This window comes from Amblyomma mixtum, chromosome 7, assembly GCF_055824585.1.
Source record: "Amblyomma mixtum isolate Tamu chromosome 7, ASM5582458v1, whole genome shotgun sequence".
Taxonomy (NCBI): Eukaryota; Metazoa; Arthropoda; class Arachnida; order Ixodida; family Ixodidae; genus Amblyomma; species Amblyomma mixtum.
In genome coordinates, this window is record NC_143018.1 from 110,027,608 (window position 1) to 110,045,489 (window position 17,882).

Genomic DNA, 17,882 nt, shown 5'->3' on the forward strand with positions numbered 1-17,882 from the left:
CGATACATAGTATGGTGAAGTTGTCTATTGACTCTACCCTTCAGCTATGCTGGAAAGTACGCAGTAGCAGCACGTTGCAACATGTAATGGCGAACAAATGAATGTAGGCGCCAGTAACCGCAGTCTATACAGTTTGTTCACTGGCCGTAATTGCAGCCAGAATACACTCAGTGCTCAAGCCGGTGCAGCTCTACAGCAGAATATTTTAAGAAACAGGTCTGCCATAGAAACGTTTGTCGAACCAATGTGCCGGCGCAGAGACGCCCCTAGCTGCGTTTCCTAAATTTTAGGCTTAATGGTCACTATATCCTAATATTCTCTATGCCCATAGCACGATAGAATAAGAAATAGCAGACAGGCCATATAGCTAGGTATGCTGTTTTACTGTACCACTAATGGCGCAACTTTGGTCGCGGTCTTATATTTGCAAGATAAAGCACGTTACAGCTCAGCGCTTTGTTCAGTTATTACTTCACGGGAGCTTTTTAATTCGAAAGCCTTTGATGCCTCATTGTTGTCGACAGAAGGTTGTGAGCCGAAGGTTGTCAGCAGAGGTGTCACGCTTTTTTTAGTCAGACCAGAAAAAAAATCTTTGTGCACGATGGGATTTGAACCACCATACTTCCGCTCCGTCGCCGAGCGTGCTAGTGGCTACGCTACTTCCTGAAAACGCATATGTAGTTCTCCTTGTCTAGGACGCTGGAGAGTGTTTGCAGAAAGGCGTCGAATCAGACGTAAGCCTTTCAAACGCCCTCACAAACAACTGTGAACTTAATTAACATCTTAAACACACATCAGTGGCACAAGCAGCAACACCGCGCTAAAGGCTTTCGCCTCACCAAACTTTAGGTCAACAAAGTGCCGCCCCTGAATTTTTTGTTCAAGCCAATGCGTTTTGCTGAAGCGGTCATGGGCACTACGCTTTTTCCTTGCACGAAATGACGACGTAGTCACTTTCTTCAGCACTGACGCCGCGGTCGTCTTTTTCGCCCGTGCACAGGCCCTGTCTGCGTTCGTAAAACGGCTGCCGAATGGCACGGTCTTCCTCGGCCTCAAGCTGCTGGACAAGGGGGTGGATCTGGCATCGAGTCCAAAGCTGTCCAAAAGCGTCTTCGAAGCGGTCAGGAATATGAAGTGAGTACTTACGAAGCCAGCCAAATTTTTGCACCTAGTATAACTAGGATCGGAGGAGACGAAAAGCAGGAACCATGAAATCATACAACTGTGCTCAAAGACCTCGAAAATCTGTCTGAATTCCGTTTTTTTTTTGTCCAGCAGTCACTTAGGTTTTCTTCTCAAGTGCAGTATTTTTAAAGCAAATAATTCCAAATGTATTGCCTACAATGAAGGGCGTAAATATTAAATGTTCTCGTTCATCGTTGCAGAAGTATACTGATTCCTCAGAATCTTCTTCACGAAAATATTTATCGAGGAAAAGTGAAACTGCTAGCTGCTAGACATCCATTAGGTCTGAGGGTAGATAACTCTTTGCAAATGTAACACTTGCGTCAAGACAACCAAAATTCAATTCTAATAGACGCAGTGTTGTAAATCAAGGCTATAAAGCAGTTTTCAAATCTGCCGTTTATTTTTGCATGAGCCAGAACATTTGTGAGCTATTTTATCTTTCTTAAACATTCACTGAGCCGCCACGGCGGCTCAGTGGTTATGGGGCTCGACTGCTGACCCGAAAGACGCGGGTTCGATCCCGGCCGCGGCGGTTGCGTTTCTTTGGAGGATAAATTCTAGAGGCCCGTGTACTGTGCGATGTCGGTGCACGTTAAAGAACCCCAGGTGGTCGAAATTTCCGGAGCCCTCCTCTACGGCGTCTCTCATGAGTCGCTTTGGGACGTTAAACCCCATAAACCAAACCTAAATATTCAGAAGTTATGGCCGTTTATTAATTTTGATGATAGGAGAACCGTAATTTTCTTAGTAAATCTAAAATTTTTTTTACACTAGAGCCTTACTATTCCCACATCGGAAAAAAATTGTCCTGCGTCGGCGGCCGTTTGAGGCCTCGCAGCCGGAACAGCTGGAGCAACCATCCGCTCCGGTAACTCAAGTGGGCTGCCTTGGTCGCGCGACCTTCTGGCGTCATTACGACCTTCCCGCCGGACTGTGAGCAAACTGCGCAGCGTGGCAGGTGGAAGTTTAATGACTAGTAATGAGAGATTGCTCTGGAGGAGCTACTTGGGTCGCACACGCTGCGCCGATGGCAGCAGCTGCCATCGCACGGCAGTGGCGCCTTTTTAAACGCTGCACCACTCCGTCAGGATTGATATAACGACTTCCAGTGTCTATGAATATGAAAGAGACATTGGCCAATTCCGCACATATGGCCATTAACCCATAAACGTTAATATGTCATACACTTCAAGAGGAGTTCAATGTCCCTTCCAGTTGTTTCTTATTTTCTGTGTAAATGAATCATTGCTTCCGATGACCGTAATATTTGTTCCACGTTTACATTTTCTGTGCTGTCGGGGTACAAAGTATTTGACCTCCCTCCATATTTCGAACCCTGCAGCGCTGCAGGCAGGCGCCAACCAACGGTACACTCCCGAACTCTTCCTACCCCTCAGCTTCTATCCCACTTCCGCCATGTTTCCCCAGAGTGCACTCTCTGCGGAGAACCGCACGCCATCCTAGACCACATCCTCTTCGGCTGCCCTGCCGATCCTCCCCCGCAGGGACAGCCCGCCATCGGTACATGGGAGGAATGGGAGGCCCTCCTTGCGTCGCAGGACCCGGACGCGCAACTTCGCTGTGTGAACCGGGGTGCCAGTGCCATGGCCCTACGTGGCCTGGACACATGCGCGTAATGTGAGGGCTGTGCGGTGGCCCTGAGATCTTGTACGGTCTAAACTCACTAGCTTAAAAAAGTTTTCCATCCATCCCGGTGTCAAGACAGGCACACTGCACCGATCTCAACACCAGGAGTGCATTATCAGGTGGTGCTTGCCTGCATGGCGACATGGTTCGGAATTTGGAGGACGGAGCAGGGGAGGTTTACACTTTTTCCGCTGCTGTACATTGCAAGGTTAATGTAGAAGCAATGACAAGTTGCGGCACGGTGTGCAAAGAATATCCGAGCTCAAGGGAGCTAAGCATTTTCATATATCCGCAACAAACGCAGTGTCCACATTTTGCAGAAATTCACAGCGATCGCCCCAAGAAGGCGACACATTGTATCGAGGCTTGGTTTTTGCTTTTCAAGTACAACTTCTTCCCTTCTTGGAAACTCGATTAGTTAACACAAATGACCAGCCCACATGCCAACGCGTTCATGCTATTATACACCGCACAATATACGCGGTAGCAAGGTGCGCTTTGAAACGCGTCGGTTGTTATTACGGTGATTTTGGATTTGTATTCTTATCTTCGTCATTGTTCGCTCCTAACTGCTGCATGAAGTGCAAGCGTAAACAGCATAAGAGTGGCGTTGGAGCCTATATAATCCATTTATCCATTAAAAATGTTTGTACATTTTGTAGCTGAAGTGAAACACTTCTGTTTAGAGTTGCGTGAATTAAGCAGGCATAACTTTCCCGTCACACTACTTCACTTGCGAGCCGCCGTAGTGGCTAAGTGCTTATGGCGCTCGACCCGAAAGACGGGGCCTCTAATAGCCTGCGGCGCTTTGGGATGTTAGACCGCCCTAATCCAACTAAACCGCAAAGTTCTTAAATCGCTCAAGAGATTCGTTTGCAGTTTTGAAGCACTGCAGAATAACGTTTCAATTAGTAAGCTGTACAGCGTCCAAACCGAAATTACGAACCGGTAAACCCTCTGAAAAGAAAAAAAGGAAGACCTTTGCCCTGGAGGAGAGCAAGGCTGCGCCTCCTCGAGCGTACTTCTAATGACTCAGTCGCCGGTAGGGGATCACTGCCGCTCGATAGACCTTGGAAACGTGCGCTTCAGATGCTCAACTTTTCGCATTTCGAGCCTCTTTTTGAGACCTCTAAAAGCACTTTTACAACATAGCTGCAGCAACCAAATTGACCTCTTCTGTGGGTTTTAATGGTCGTCTCAAGCTTTGTAATTAAAAGAGGTTGCGAATCACCACCGATTTAGGAGCGTAAAATTTTTTTACAATTACTTTAAATATTGATAATCAAAGCGTTATCGATTGATCTGAACCAATGCCAAATGAAACAATTGTTTCATGTTTGTAACGTCTGCCAGCTACCTAAACTTCCGGATTTCTTGGCTGGGAAGACCTGCCAGCTGTAGTGCACATATTGTTCTTTTCTTCTTTTCCGTTGGAGGCGCGAGCACTCTGTTAAGTGTCTCTCTTTGAAAACCGCGTCATATTGTACTCTGCGTTACTGCGTCCCTTACGCGTTCTCGCACAGCGCGTCGTCAAGTGGCCGCTGAAAAACGCCTTTTTTCGAGAGAAGCTCGCACGCTGCATTTTAGCCACGCCAGATTCGTCTTATATGACAAAGGCCATAGTGGAGGAACCCATTCGCCAGCGCCATAGCAGTATTGTTAACTTCGCTTGTGCTTTTGCAAAGAAAAGAGAGGTTTTTTCAGCTTCGAAATGCGTCGTTTTATCTGCTGTCTAAATTTATTGGAGTAGTGTTTATGCTGTTTTTTTACTAACACTCACGGGAGGCCCTCGTACACGTGTAGCGTCTCTGAATGCTATCGGCAAGAGGCTGAAGCTGGGAATGCAAGCTCGATTACTCGAGGAATAGAACAATTTCAACAGTTGGCCAAGACAGCACGACGTTCTTCATCTCCACCGGCTCACCAACTGCGGATACCAGGCTTCCTCAATTAACGGGCACGGCATTTCGCTAGAGGCCTTATCTCGCGACCCATCTTTTATTTAAATGGTTCTTTTTTTGTGTAAGCTACTGCATTGTTTCTATGCAGAAAAAAAAAAGAGCAAAGCATCCACGTCTCTCGCGGCTCGTCCTTCACAGGGTGCAACTTCTCGTGCTCGTGACGCACAACGTGGATGACTTGGGCAGTTCCTCGTGCTTTTCCGCACCCGTCAGCTCCTGGTCGGCAGCTGTCTACACGGACCCCGCCAAGCCTGCTCTGGTACGCGCGCTTTTCCTTCATGTCGCACTGCTTAGCATCTCTAGAGAAAAAAAATTGAAGTGCTAATATACGTACAAGGCGGAAAACATTAAGAAAAAATCTGCTGCAAACTAACGTTATTTGTCGCATTTTTTACTACCAATCCCGTATATGTTGGGTGTCACGCACAATTCCAGTTTTTCATAAAAGAACTTCTCAAGCCATTTCATAGGAATAAACGAAGGCATGCAGCCTAAAAGAGGGATGCAGCGCAACCAGTGACGTCGAGCGTCCAAGGATGTATCTATTTCGTAGATTCTTATCATATTTAACACGTAGTGCGCAGGTCATGAGGGTGCACTAAGGAACTTACGTAATGCTTACATGTATCTCAAAGTATCCATTAATAGAGCCGCACGATGAAAGAAAGCTCCCCATTCAGTTCCCTTAATCACTCTATGATGTGGCTATTCCCATTCAGTTTGTGACCACAGGTTCTAGCACCACTCCTGTCTTGTCTACGACTTAGCCCATAACACCACTGCTGACTCAGCTCGTAACGAAAGGATGGTAACACCACTGGGGCCGACGATGAGTCAGCCATTTACTGCATCTCATTTTGGCTGTTAGGCAGCGGTTGTTGCCTACATACAATACTTCGACTTTGAGCGGCAAGTTCAACTTTGTGGAGCGCCACGTAGATCCCAGGGAATCCTGCGCTTACGCTTCGAGGGAACTGAACACGTCCGTGTATACAAGTCCAAGTCGACTTTTTTGCCTTCCACCTTTAGAGAAGCTGACGCACTGCATCATATGCAAAGACCTTTAGCTAGCTTTAAGAAGGAGGGCGCTTGCGATGGTACGGAAAGAAAAGAAGGCGAAAGGATCTAGCAGGAAAACATTGTTGGACATCGTTGACACTGTGCGTGATGCCGCCCATAAAGATACATTATGAATCGACAACGAGAGGGTTCAGAGACGTATTTCTACTCTTTGATAATGTCATTGCACTTGGCTGCCGCTCGCAGGCAGTGAAAGCTGCTTAGAGTTTCTGTCAAAATGAAAGTATGGAACGAATTAATCTTGCCAGTATTCCCCTGTGGGATTTAAATTGCGAATCTGACAGAAACGCTGCATATAAGAAACAAAAAAATGAAGGAGATACCTAAGCTCTGCATTAAGGTTATGACGCGATAGCGCAATGCAATAATTCCCATATATGTTGAATGTCATTCTCGACTTTACATTCATAGATGCCTGGGAGTCCTCATACCACTGCTGGCGCATTGGTGCACCGGTTAAACGTAGTGCCACTGCCCTGCGATGGCAGGTACTCCCAGGTGCGGGCCTTGTGCGGTCCAGGTTGCTCTTTCCGAGCGACCAATAAATAATTTAACTGCCACCTGCCACGGTGGACAGTTTGCTCACTATCTGACGGGCAGTTGCGTTGACGTCGCAGGGTCACGCGACCTAGGCGGACCACCTGCCTCCTAGGCTGCTCTCTGAGCCCCACCTGCCAGAAATAGAAAATTGGTTTCTGAGGAAAGGAAATCACGCAGTAATTGTCTCACATCTCGGTGGATGGCCGAACCACGCCGTAAGGGGGTGGGGTTCGAATCCGGGAAGTCCGCTTCAGCAGCCGAATGCGCATAGCACCGAGACAATGCGGCGGAAGGAGTATCTGTCCTCGCTTCGGCGAGCGTGGCTTCGGCCGCTTCTTTTTGAGCAGCGTCCGCTCCGGCGGACGCAGTTGTTGCTGCGACGCGCGTCTTTTCTTTACTTTTTCTCTTTCCTCTGATCTTTTAACTCTCATCTATCTGCACGGGGCAGCGGTGGTGGCTTGGCTCGAGCCAGTAGCAGGCCCGTGCAATTTCCTCTTCATCCTTCTCTCAGTCACAACAACAACATGCATCTGCCATAGTCGTGCCAGTGATTTTTCGCTCACAACGCTGACGCCGGTTTTCTTGGATAACGCGGCCTTTAACGCTTTCGCATTGAAATGTGCAGGGAGTGGTAGAACAAACGTGGGTGCAACATCAGCTGCGGCATTAGAGAACAAAGGCTAGGTAAGGATAAGTTACTTGAAATAAGGAATACAAAACTTTAACATGACAGGACACGTATTGCTCGCGAGTGATCCTGAGAGGCCTAAAGTCATGCCAAGGGCAGTAAAACGTAACCGAGAGTGCAGCGATCCAGACTTAGTGACGAGCCGGCCAATATTTTATGGTACTATGTGTCATGTACACCAGACGCGAGAAAAATGCGGCTTTGGGAATCAACAGCTGGGGCCTGTGGTTGCCTGCAGGAGCACATCTTCCGTTTCCTAGAGTCAGGCCTGCGGGGAGAGAAGCACGTCGAGGTGGCGCTCTCTTCCACCCTAGCACTCGCGGGCTTCCGCATGAAGAAAGCCGGGGGCAAGCACGTAACGTTCGGCGAGCCCTGCGCCCGTAACTACATCGAGTCGTTCGAGAGGTACTGCCTGACCAACCTCACCGGCGAGCAAGAACACGCCGATAGCCTTACCGCGTTCGCCTTCAAGGGCCACACGCTGTACAGCTTCGAGACGGCCAAAACCGTGGAAAAAAAGGCGAGTTCCTTAGTGGCAGAGGCGAGCTGGTTTACGTATCGTGCGCGGGGCGCTAGTGCTAAACATAACAAAAATGTGACATTCTTGGTCAAATGTTTAGGGGAATCCCCCAAGGTCGAGTAGATTTGTAATAAGGGAGTAATTACTCATTGACATCCACCCAAGCTCATTGATCAATTCGCTCTCGCCCTACCATAAGCTTGCCGTCCCGGTTAGCTCAATTGGTAGCGCGACTGATCCACTGAAGCGGCGGTCCCGGGTTCGAACCCCGGACCAGGACGAATTTTTCTTTAACTGCGAAGTTTCTGAGAAAGCTGTATAGCTTTCCTTTGTAGCCATGTGGCTGCGCTCGGGTGGATGTTAATGAGTAATTACTCCCTTATTATGTAGTATTCTTGTATGGAACGAGGACTGGAAAGCTATTCTCAAGCACACGTCCTTAGAAGAATTCGTCGAGTGTCTTAGTCAAACAACTTTGTAACTATGTTGTGAACTTCAGTGCTTGTCAGCTGTAACCTGTTGTGTGAAAAGATACTCCGCTACTCGGTAGCGCTATAATGCTGAACGGACATTTGCCGTTTAAGTTGTCAATCTTTATGAACTCGATTCACCACATTATGCCAGCCTTTTTAGCTCATTTGGAAGCGACCGCCCGGTTATTTTGTCCTTCCCGCGTTTGATCCACAAATCATGATGATTGAGAAAATGCTTTCATCTAAAGAGCTCACGTTTTACGCGCTCACGTTCGTGGGTTGAGTAACGTTAGTGCCGACCTCGGCGGCGTAATGGACGGAGCGAGCGAAGGGCGCAGTGGAGGATGAAAGCAATCGGGGCGCGTAGAACACGAAGTGGAAAAGGGAAGAGGAGGTTACGAGGGACGCTTGAAGACGAATGCCGCAGCGGGGACCCGCTAAGCGATTGCGTCACAGTGGCGCGCGCCGTCGTCCGTTCGTTTTTGAAGCTCAGCGGCGGCGGATTGTTGTATTGGTGCCGAAGCCTAAGGACATATGATCCGTCGTTGGGCACTGCTTGTTTAGGCTGCTGTAGCCAGTCAAAACCGACGGTCAATTTTTTCTCTACTCAGCACGTATGCTCTCGGGTGCCTAATAATTTCATTTACTTCCTTGCGAACTTTCCGCCCTGCATTTGAAAGCATGCAGTGCATTCTGGACGACCTGCCGTTCCTGCCTTAGCTAAAGAACATAGAACAATAGGCAATGCATCATACTTCGAGGCCCATCAGCCGATGACTGTCCCTCGCCGCATGCGATTGTTTTGAATCCTCCAATCTGGAGCGGGTGCTCTGCTACTGGCCGCAGTGGGGCAAGCGATGCCACAAGCTGTCTCGTAGTTTTATTCCGTGCTAAGAGCGACAGCGGTATTGGGGGCATTTCTTGCGTACGAAGCAGTCGAGCAGCATGCATATTGTTAAGCAACGCAAACTACAATAGAAAATATGTAGAAAGGCGGACTACATCGTGTAGTTAGATATAGAAGTTCCGTACGCATAGTGCCCATTACTTCGATTACTGCCGCATTAGTTCCATCGTGCCCCCCTCCCCATCACACTCCGAACTCGCACAGCGGAGGGCAAGTTCTTGAGGCGGAGAGCACCTTGCACTATATTTGGGAGAAGTATTGACTTAGAACTATGTTCCCACTTTCATTTGTAGTTTTGTTGCAGTGTCCTATCCTGAACACATGTACTTCTTCCTTGGTTTCCGTAGCCGGTCTTGTCGATGAACACGTAAAATTGTACTGTTGGTTGTCGGCTGTTCCTTGTAGGTTCTCCGCTTCTTTTGTATATCATGTGTTCTTTATTTCTTTGTTCCAAAAAGGATCTGTGTCTGGCTGTCGGTAGATTCATTTAGATGATCTCGTCTTATGTTTTTCTTGACTTAATGATAGCTTGTCGAGCCGCGTTTCACCATGATACTCTTTTGCTACCATGTTTAAAGATTTAAGGATTTCTGTTGATGAAAAGAAGGAACTATTCTTGGCTGTGCAGCTTACGTGTGGGTCACGCGGCTATGTCAGGCGTCATATGGAGGGTTTTCGCCTTTATTTTTATGTTTGATAGTCTTTCTACCGATCGGTTGTCGAAACCAACCAGAAAAACATCGAAGAGCATAGACAACCCTGTTAATAGCCTCTAAATAAGGTTTATTCTACTCCCTGATGATTAATAATCTTTTTCGTTTCAAGGGGTAAGATAATGATTTCAAAATGAGTAGACAAATGCCCACTTATCTCGGGCAGGTAATTACTTGCGAGACGAGATCGGGGTGTGATATTAGTATTAAACCTAGGGTGTTAGCAGCATCTTCTGTTTACCTTTTAGGTTGTGTGATTAACTAAGAAAAAGAAACTTGCACAGAGGTTTTAAAAACCATGAATAACAGAGGAGAACAGATTAACAATATGGGGATTAGAAGGCCAGGAAATATTACTCAAGTTAAAGTCACCGAATAAGAAATTATCAACACTATATGTCAAAAGTAGGCACAGTTAATAACATCAGGCCACTGTTTGCAGAAGTTTCACGTGAAATTCGGGGTACGCTAAGAGGGACAAAGGATTGTTTTTGTATGCCATTATTATAATTATCCTGTCCACACACATTGCTCTGTTTCCGTGCTTCAAGAATTCTCGTCATTGATACTTGATAATCCTTGTGTTTTAGTGTACTGTGAATAGTTTTGCTGCCTGCCAGGCGCTGCTGTTCAAGCCAAAATGATGTTGTCAGGCCTGTACATGCAATCGGTTTCCATTATTGTAGCAGCATTGCATAGTGGGCGAGTTGGTATTGCATCTTAAGAAACGGAACAGCGCAACTAAAACGAAGAACCAGAAAAGAGGTACACGAACATGCACTGACTTACAACTGGCTATTTTAATCAGAAAACCACATATAAATAATCTCTAATCTCTGCGTCACAGCCTCACGTCACTATCACAAACTACTAACCTAAAAAAAAGGAAAATAACAATTGCTAAATCGAAAGCACCTGCAGGCTCTCACTTTGTTCTAACAGACATATCTCGCGCTTCGACAATGCCATCGAGGTTCTTCTCACACACGAGTCAACTTCTGTGAAGATATGATAAGCCTCTATTACCTCCCGTACTAGTTGCTCTTTATGACGATAGAGCACAGCAGTGTTGTCGAAGTACGGAATGCATAGGCAGGATTCTCAGTGTGAAACCAATTTTGACGAACAGGAGCCTCCCAAAAAATTAGCGTGTTCCAACAGGCGTTCATTGAGGCACCTGCCTGTCTGGCCCACGTAGAAATGGCCACAGGAGAACGGAATCCTGTACACCACTCCAACTGTGCACTGCACAAATTGAGTGCGGTGACGAACTTCACACTCTTCTGTGGCGTTACCATTTTCTTTTTTTTTGCGTTTTGCTGACGCCGAAATCTTGCTCAAATTATTTGGCGCAGAAAACAGGACCTTTCCACCAAACCTCTCCGCTTATTGTCTCTTATTATTGTATAGGAAGTTATTTTTGTTATCATTATTATATTTTACGGCAGTGGATTTCGACGCGTGCCCAGATGTATTCAAGTTTTGCATATGGCGTAATGGTTTTAGAAACAGCGAGAAGTGCACCGCCTACGTGGTTTTGCGGGCGGTCGCAAAGGAAAACAGAAAAGTGTGATAAATCGCCTATCACTCTGCTGTCGTTAACGTTACAACTCAGTCACGTTTCGCTAAGTGCAATGATGTCGGCGTTACATGTGTCAGTAAAGGGAATGCAAAGAGTCACGTTTGTAACAACGATTCTTACATTAGCTTGCAAAACAGATACGCCGCGAGACGGTGACAATACTGTACTTCGCCTCGCGCATTCGTAGGGACTGTTACTAACGCTACATGAAGCATCTTGCGATGTATCCCGTGAGGGGCCGGCTTGTGGTTTGAAAACGAGCTGCAAGCCAGCTGAAGATGGTTTAACAGTTGAATGTTCTTATTAATGCCGTTATTTCCCTGCTGAAAAAAAGTTCTATGATGCAATAACCTCATAGATCATTCATCATAGAATATCATACAATCTGTATGACATATCATACAGATTGTATGATATTCTATGATGAATGATCTATGAGGTTATTGCATCATAGAACTTTTTTTCAGCAGGGTTGGATTGGATTGGAAAACGTTTATTGTCAGCACTGAGCCCTAGTGGGCATTATTCTAGGTCGCTTCGAGCCCATGGCTCTTGGCGACCGCTCACATCAGTGGCCCGGACTTGCGTCAACGGATCTGAGCTGGCCAGTATAGCCTCCCACCGCTCTAGAGAAGGGACTGGTAGTAGGTCCGCCGGTGGCGGCGCCTTTTTGCAGCTCCATAAAATGTGGTCATATCCGGCTATCTCGCCGCATTGTTTGCAAGCAGCGTTGTATTGTGTTGGATACATGTGTGCTAGTCTCGCCGTTATAAATGTATGATTCATTGTTGACAAACTGTTTCTTGTAGCGAAGGTGGAACATAGGTGTTAGGGGGAGCCCTTTGCCAAATTCGACGGCCGATTCCTCGCTTAACAAGTAGTATCCGAGAAATACTCGGATATAGAAATATTATTTTTCCTAAGCGCATCACGGCACTTAAAATATTTCTCCTTATTTTTAAAGGAGCAGAACTTATTCATGATGAGGCGACACTTGGATGCTGAAAAGTAGCCCAAACGAGGAACGCGCTCGATACATGCATTATGTCCGTGAATCGGGGTCACGTCTCGTGTTCATCATGGAATCAATGCGAGATAAGATTGTTCCCTTTGGATCTATTGTGACGAAGGAGACGAAGCTGGCAGTTGCTCGAGACGGAGCGCTCACGCTAGGCCAGCGGCTATTAAATCATCTCATTGCCATCAGTCATCGCGCCTCATTCTTCGGCTGGCCGCCTCGTGACATTTGGTGTAAGGTGCTGGATCATAATCACCATTCTGGTCCATGAGCTTCTGCGTCCTGCGTCTGCCGTGGTCATTGGCAATGTGAACATCGTCCGCACCGCCCGTCTGTAACCCAGCCTACAAAACCAGAACTGACCTCGCCGTTCACCCAAGTCCCGTCCCCTGCCTCGACCAGAAGGCACGACGAAATGACGACGCTGCCGCCACCATTACCTATGACCCCAACGACCCGAGACACTGCCCAAATGTAAGGACACAGCCCCCCTGCCCATGGCGTTCGGTGCGTCCAAGGGCCTCGACCATCGGCTGCTGTTCACCTGGGGCCCGGAAGCTTTGCACGCCAGGAATCATTCGCCCATTTCCTACATCATGCCAGTCAGAACCTCACCACTTCCTTCTTACTCTTCAACAACCATCCTCTCAAGACCGTCACCATTTCACGCATCTCTTTGTCAAAGATATCGCTTGATGGCCCCGGCTAGTGTGATGACGAAGACGAAGCGGGCAGTGGCGCGGGGCGGAGCGCTCGCGCTAGGCCAGCGGCCTTTAGATCATCTCACTGCTATCAGTCATCTCGTCTCATTCTTCGGCTGGCTGCCGCATAACACTATCTTCAATTGTCCAGGCGGGACTGGGAGATTAGGCCTTCTCTTGAAATTTGGATGGTCGATAGGCTTTGCTCAAAGATATTTTATTTTATTCTCCAGTTTTTGGAGTCAACAAATTATGTCTAAGAATTTATTTTAATTGTTGTCCTTGCTTGTATTGATAGTACTCGCTCCTACTATGGGCCACAGATTTAGCACTACAATGTTCCGCTTACTTTGTTATAGGAGGTAATAAAACTGGCGACCGGAGCTCTTGTCCTGGTCCTGGCTTGCTCTACATTCCACAGTATATTTTTGTTACGGCAAATTGCATCCCACTCATTTACATGGGTGTTTGCGCTCCCTCCTTGCAGATGCGCCGGTTCGTGATGCCACTAGATGACAAAGTGTTCCGTCGTGTGGGCTGGGCCTTCTTTGACCTGGCGTTCGAAGTCTACAACAAGAGCGCCTGCTCAACGAAGAACGCCGTCGCCACCAACTTCCCGCGACTCGTTGTCGCCAATGCGATACTACAGGAGAATAGAAAGCGAAGATTTCGTAAATGAACAAACTTACGCTAAGCAAATACAACTAAATGTGTGGTAGAATTTGTTTCCATTTAGAGGCTTCCCGTCTAAGTCAGCCGGCATTCCACTAAGCAAGGTTGCGTTTGTGCGTAGTGTTTATGAAAAATGCTCCGCTATCGAAGTCAAAGATCTGACGCTGTAAACGGGATCCCTTATGAAAAAACGTTCTCTGTTTCCTGTAACTTATTTCATCCATACTGCACAAATAACGGCACTGACAAGGGAAGAACGGTAAGTGTGAAGGCAAGACCACTTTCACTAAGCACTATATTCAATATGCGATTGAAAGAAAGCAGTATCTAACAGTGTTGGATTTATTGGCGCATAAGCACTGATATCGTCGTGGTCCAAGCTCAGAGTAGATGTTTTTTTTTTGTTTTATTTGGGTTTTACATCCCAAAGCGACTCAGGCTATGAGGGGACGCCGTAGTGGAGGGCTTCGGAAATTTCGACCTCCTGGGGTTCTTTAACGTGCACTGACATCGCACAGCACACGGGCCTCTAGAATTTCGCCTCCATCGAATTTCGGCCGCCGCGGCCTGGATCGAACCCGCGTCTTTCTGGTCAGTAGCCGAGCGCCGTGACCACACAGCCACCGCGGCGGGGCTAAGCTCAGAATAGAATAGATTGTTTTTCTTTGACAGCGGAACATAAGTTCAGCGTTTTAAATTGTTCTATATGTTCGCATTTTTTAGAAACTTTATAACAAAGTTGGCTTTTGAAACGGCATCTATCCCAAAAGCAAGTTTCGAAAATGAAAAACAATTGTGTAGTAGAATGTCTTCCCAAGGAGAGGCTACACGTTCAAGTCAGCCGGCATTCCACTAAGCATGGTTGCGTTTGTGCGTAGTGTTTATGGAAAATCTTCCTCTATCGAAGTCAAAGATCTGGTGCTGTAAACGAAATCCGTTGTGAAGAAAACGTTCTCTGTTTCCTCTAGCTGTATTTCATCCATACTTCACAAAGAAGGGCACTGACAAGAGAAGATAACGTTAAGTGTGACTGGAAGAAGAAAAGTATCTCTGAGCACTATACTCAAAGAAAGCAGTATATAAAAGTGCTGGGTTTATTGGCGCATATGTACTCATAGCATCGTGCTCCAAGCGCAGAGTAGAATAGATTGTTTTCCTCTGACTGCTAAACATCAGTTAAGCGTTTTAAAAATGTTCTAAACGTTCGCGTTTTTTACACAGCTTATACCAAAGTTGGCTTTTAAAACTTCGTCTATCCTAAAAGCAAGCATGGCTGAAATGAATTTGTTTGATGGTAAAATGCCTGGAAATACATTTTTTATGTGTTTTTCTGCTTAAAAATAAGGTGCACTCTGCTGAAAATACGTCCTCTCAAAGATCACAAGAGCTTGTTATTTTCCTAAAAAAAAGGCTTTCTTTGAATCTATGAGTCCCAGCTTCCCAAAACGAGTTGCACAAGCTTCAGTGTGTTGTCTAGCTCGTTATCCGATTTTTTTGCCACTTTCATCCGAGTACACATTGAATATAGTTTATCCAGTTGATCAAATTAACCTGGAGTCCTCCATTACGTGTCTCTTTCATCCTTCCTTTAATCCCTCCTTCATTCCTTTCTTCATGATGCTCAGGTGTCTCCCGAGGTTGACAAAGTTATTGCGCCTTTGCTCCTCTCGTGGTCAAATTTAAATTTTAAATATATTTATCCAGTCCTTTCAGGGCATACGTTTTTTTCCCGGCTTCGAAAACTCGTGCTTCAAAAGTGGCAGCGCTAGTTCTTTTCTCTCTTTTCCTACATGACTGTAAAACAAATAGAATTCATTATCAGTTATCATATTTTGGTTGTTGCGTTCTGAGTGACCCATCCTACTCTTGGTAAAATTAAATTTCTGGAATATGGCGCCTGAATCCTATACGCTCAAGCAGTTTGTTATATACACGTAGTTGAGCTATGGGTGTAGCTGTGTATTATATTTGCGGCAGCTCATTTCTTAACATAACATTTTGCAGTGAAAATCGATTAACACTGAGATAGCTCTATGTTTTCTTTTGTGTTCCTTACGTAAAGACGCCTACCGGACAGTAAAGTGTTTTTGATCCGCAGGTGTGGTATTCGGTGTAGTCTCCGCATTTTTCTTTTGCACTTATTCATTCTTGGTAATGTGTACTTGTGGCTTTAATTCTTCATTAAAACGTGCGAATCCTAGGTTATGCGTTACGTGAAAGTTGTTGAATGCAGACAATGCGTTTGGTTTTTCTCCTCTACTAAGTTGTATTCAAAGAACGCCTGTTGGCTAGCATTTTGCCTCGAACTCGGGAAAAATGATCTGGCTGCTAAGGTTTACTGAAAAATAATGTGCTTGCAAGGCTTGCACTGACACTTCAGGGGCATAGGTGAGACGTTGATTATTATATTTTGAGAACACACTTTCATATAAGCATGGTTCGCTTGTTCTCTAGGGTTACACCATTATGCATTTACTTATTCAAATACCTCACAGGTTTCGCGCAGGATTTACCGTGAGGGGGGGGGGACATATGTGAGCATTTTTAACAAAAAAAAAACAGTCTGAGGTAAAAAAGAGGTTATATAGTTAACATACATAATGAGGAGATGATGAAGCGCTAATCAATCGACGAAGCCTTCGTGTAATATTTGGTATTGCACAGAAGAAAGGGCAGGAAGGAATTGCAGGGCGAAATCGCAATGCAGTGTGCCAGTGCCGGTGTGCGACTAAGTGGCCACGAGTGTAAACACTGAGGCGGCCTAGAAGAGTTCGGGTGTTAGTTGCTGCCCCTGCTTTGCTTACGAAGTCAGTATTTCGAGTGGTCCCGAATTAGTTGACCCATTTTTAATGCCTTCGTAGGGTTCCTGCGACGTTCCAACTGCCCCAGAAGCAACTTAACTGCAGCGTAACAAACTGCGGTAGCCGCTAATAGATCGGGGTGACAAATCAGATCGCGTGCTAACGAGACAGTAGGAAAAACTGGCCGAACGTTTACCGGTGGGGCAATGCGATTTTCAGCGACAGCTGCGTTGGTGCAAAGTGCTTATGGCGGGGTGAGTGTTCGTGCCACTGGGAACGGGAGTGGGTATGATTGAATTCATGCTCTACCCTATCGAAAAATCTCTTATGAATTCATATGTGTCTCGTATCATTCCATATGTGTTACATACGAGCTATATGCGTCAGATATGTGTCTCGTATGAACTCGTATGCAGCCCATATGAGTTATAAGTGTCAGTATATGTGCCTCATATGAACTCGTATGCAGCCCATATGAGTTATATGTGTCAGTATATGTGCCTCATATGAACTCGTATGCAGCCCATATGAGTTATATGCGTCAGTATATGTGCCTCATATGAACACATATAGGCTTCATACGAGTTCATATGTGCCACATATGTGCCTCGTATGGATTCATATGGGCATCATATGAGCCATATGTGTAGACAAATGCGCCTCGTATCAGCACATATGCTTCATACGAGTTGATATGTGTCACGTACGAGCTCATACGCGTCACAAATGTCACAAGTGAACACATGTGCTGCATATATAGCAGTTCACGCGCTACGGAAATGTGACTTGTATGCACTTAACATATGTGGCATACCTCTACTGACACGCGACACTCGTGCATACACAAGAGCTCCGATATGCGTCGTATCAGCTTACATCAATCTCGTGCGAAACAGATAGCCGCTGATGAGTGCCTCTTATAGAGTGGGCCTAGCTGTTTGAAACACGCGGAAAAGAAGGGATGAACAAGCGATTAACAAGTGCCCAACCAACGCATAAAAAAAACTCCTGGCCTGTTTCGAATATTTTTCTCCCTGATTCTCTGCTTGTGCCCTCTTGTTGTAAACAGCGCCTATCCAAGCAGTATGACGTTAGGCGTTTCCAATGTGCTTGGACAAACGTTCAGCTAGAAGGCAAATATTGCCTTCTGGGCTTAGTTGAGCTGTTGAGCGAATAACGCCAGGTATTTTCATGCAAGAGCTCCGACTGTAGTTAACAATAGGTGCGCAATGAGAGTACTACGATGAATGGTGCAGGCGCTGTGAAAATTAAGATACATACAAATATCAGATCTTTCAGTGCTTATCACAGAGCACATCAAGATTCACAATATCAGCGGAAGTGCAATCGGCTGTAGTTCAGCTCCTTAAACCTTACAAATAAACATTTGA

At 46.1% G+C, this 17,882-nt stretch overlaps 1 protein-coding gene across 1 annotated transcript; it reads left to right on the top strand.

Moving 5' to 3' along the window:
- The first annotated feature begins 1,005 nt into the window (after window positions 1-1,005).
- LOC149337192 (uncharacterized) lies at window positions 1,006-13,697 on the top strand. Its single transcript, XM_089554841.1, has 4 exons — window positions 1,006-1,134; window positions 4,935-5,055; window positions 7,343-7,624; window positions 13,506-13,697. The coding sequence occupies exons 1-4, from the start codon at window positions 1,130-1,132 to the stop codon at window positions 13,695-13,697; spliced, it is 600 nt and encodes a 199-aa protein (XP_089410967.1). The 5' UTR covers window positions 1,006-1,129.
- The last annotated feature ends 4,185 nt before the right edge of the window (window positions 13,698-17,882 follow it).

Excerpts from the sequence above, each read along its gene's own strand:
- LOC149337192 (XM_089554841.1), top strand. Across the intron at positions 5,056-7,342 it reads ACCCCGCCAAGCCTGCTCTG|GAGCACATCTTCCGTTTCCT; the intron begins GTACGCGCGCTT and ends GGTTGCCTGCAG. Across the intron at positions 7,625-13,505 it reads CCAAAACCGTGGAAAAAAAG|ATGCGCCGGTTCGTGATGCC; the intron begins GCGAGTTCCTTA and ends CCCTCCTTGCAG.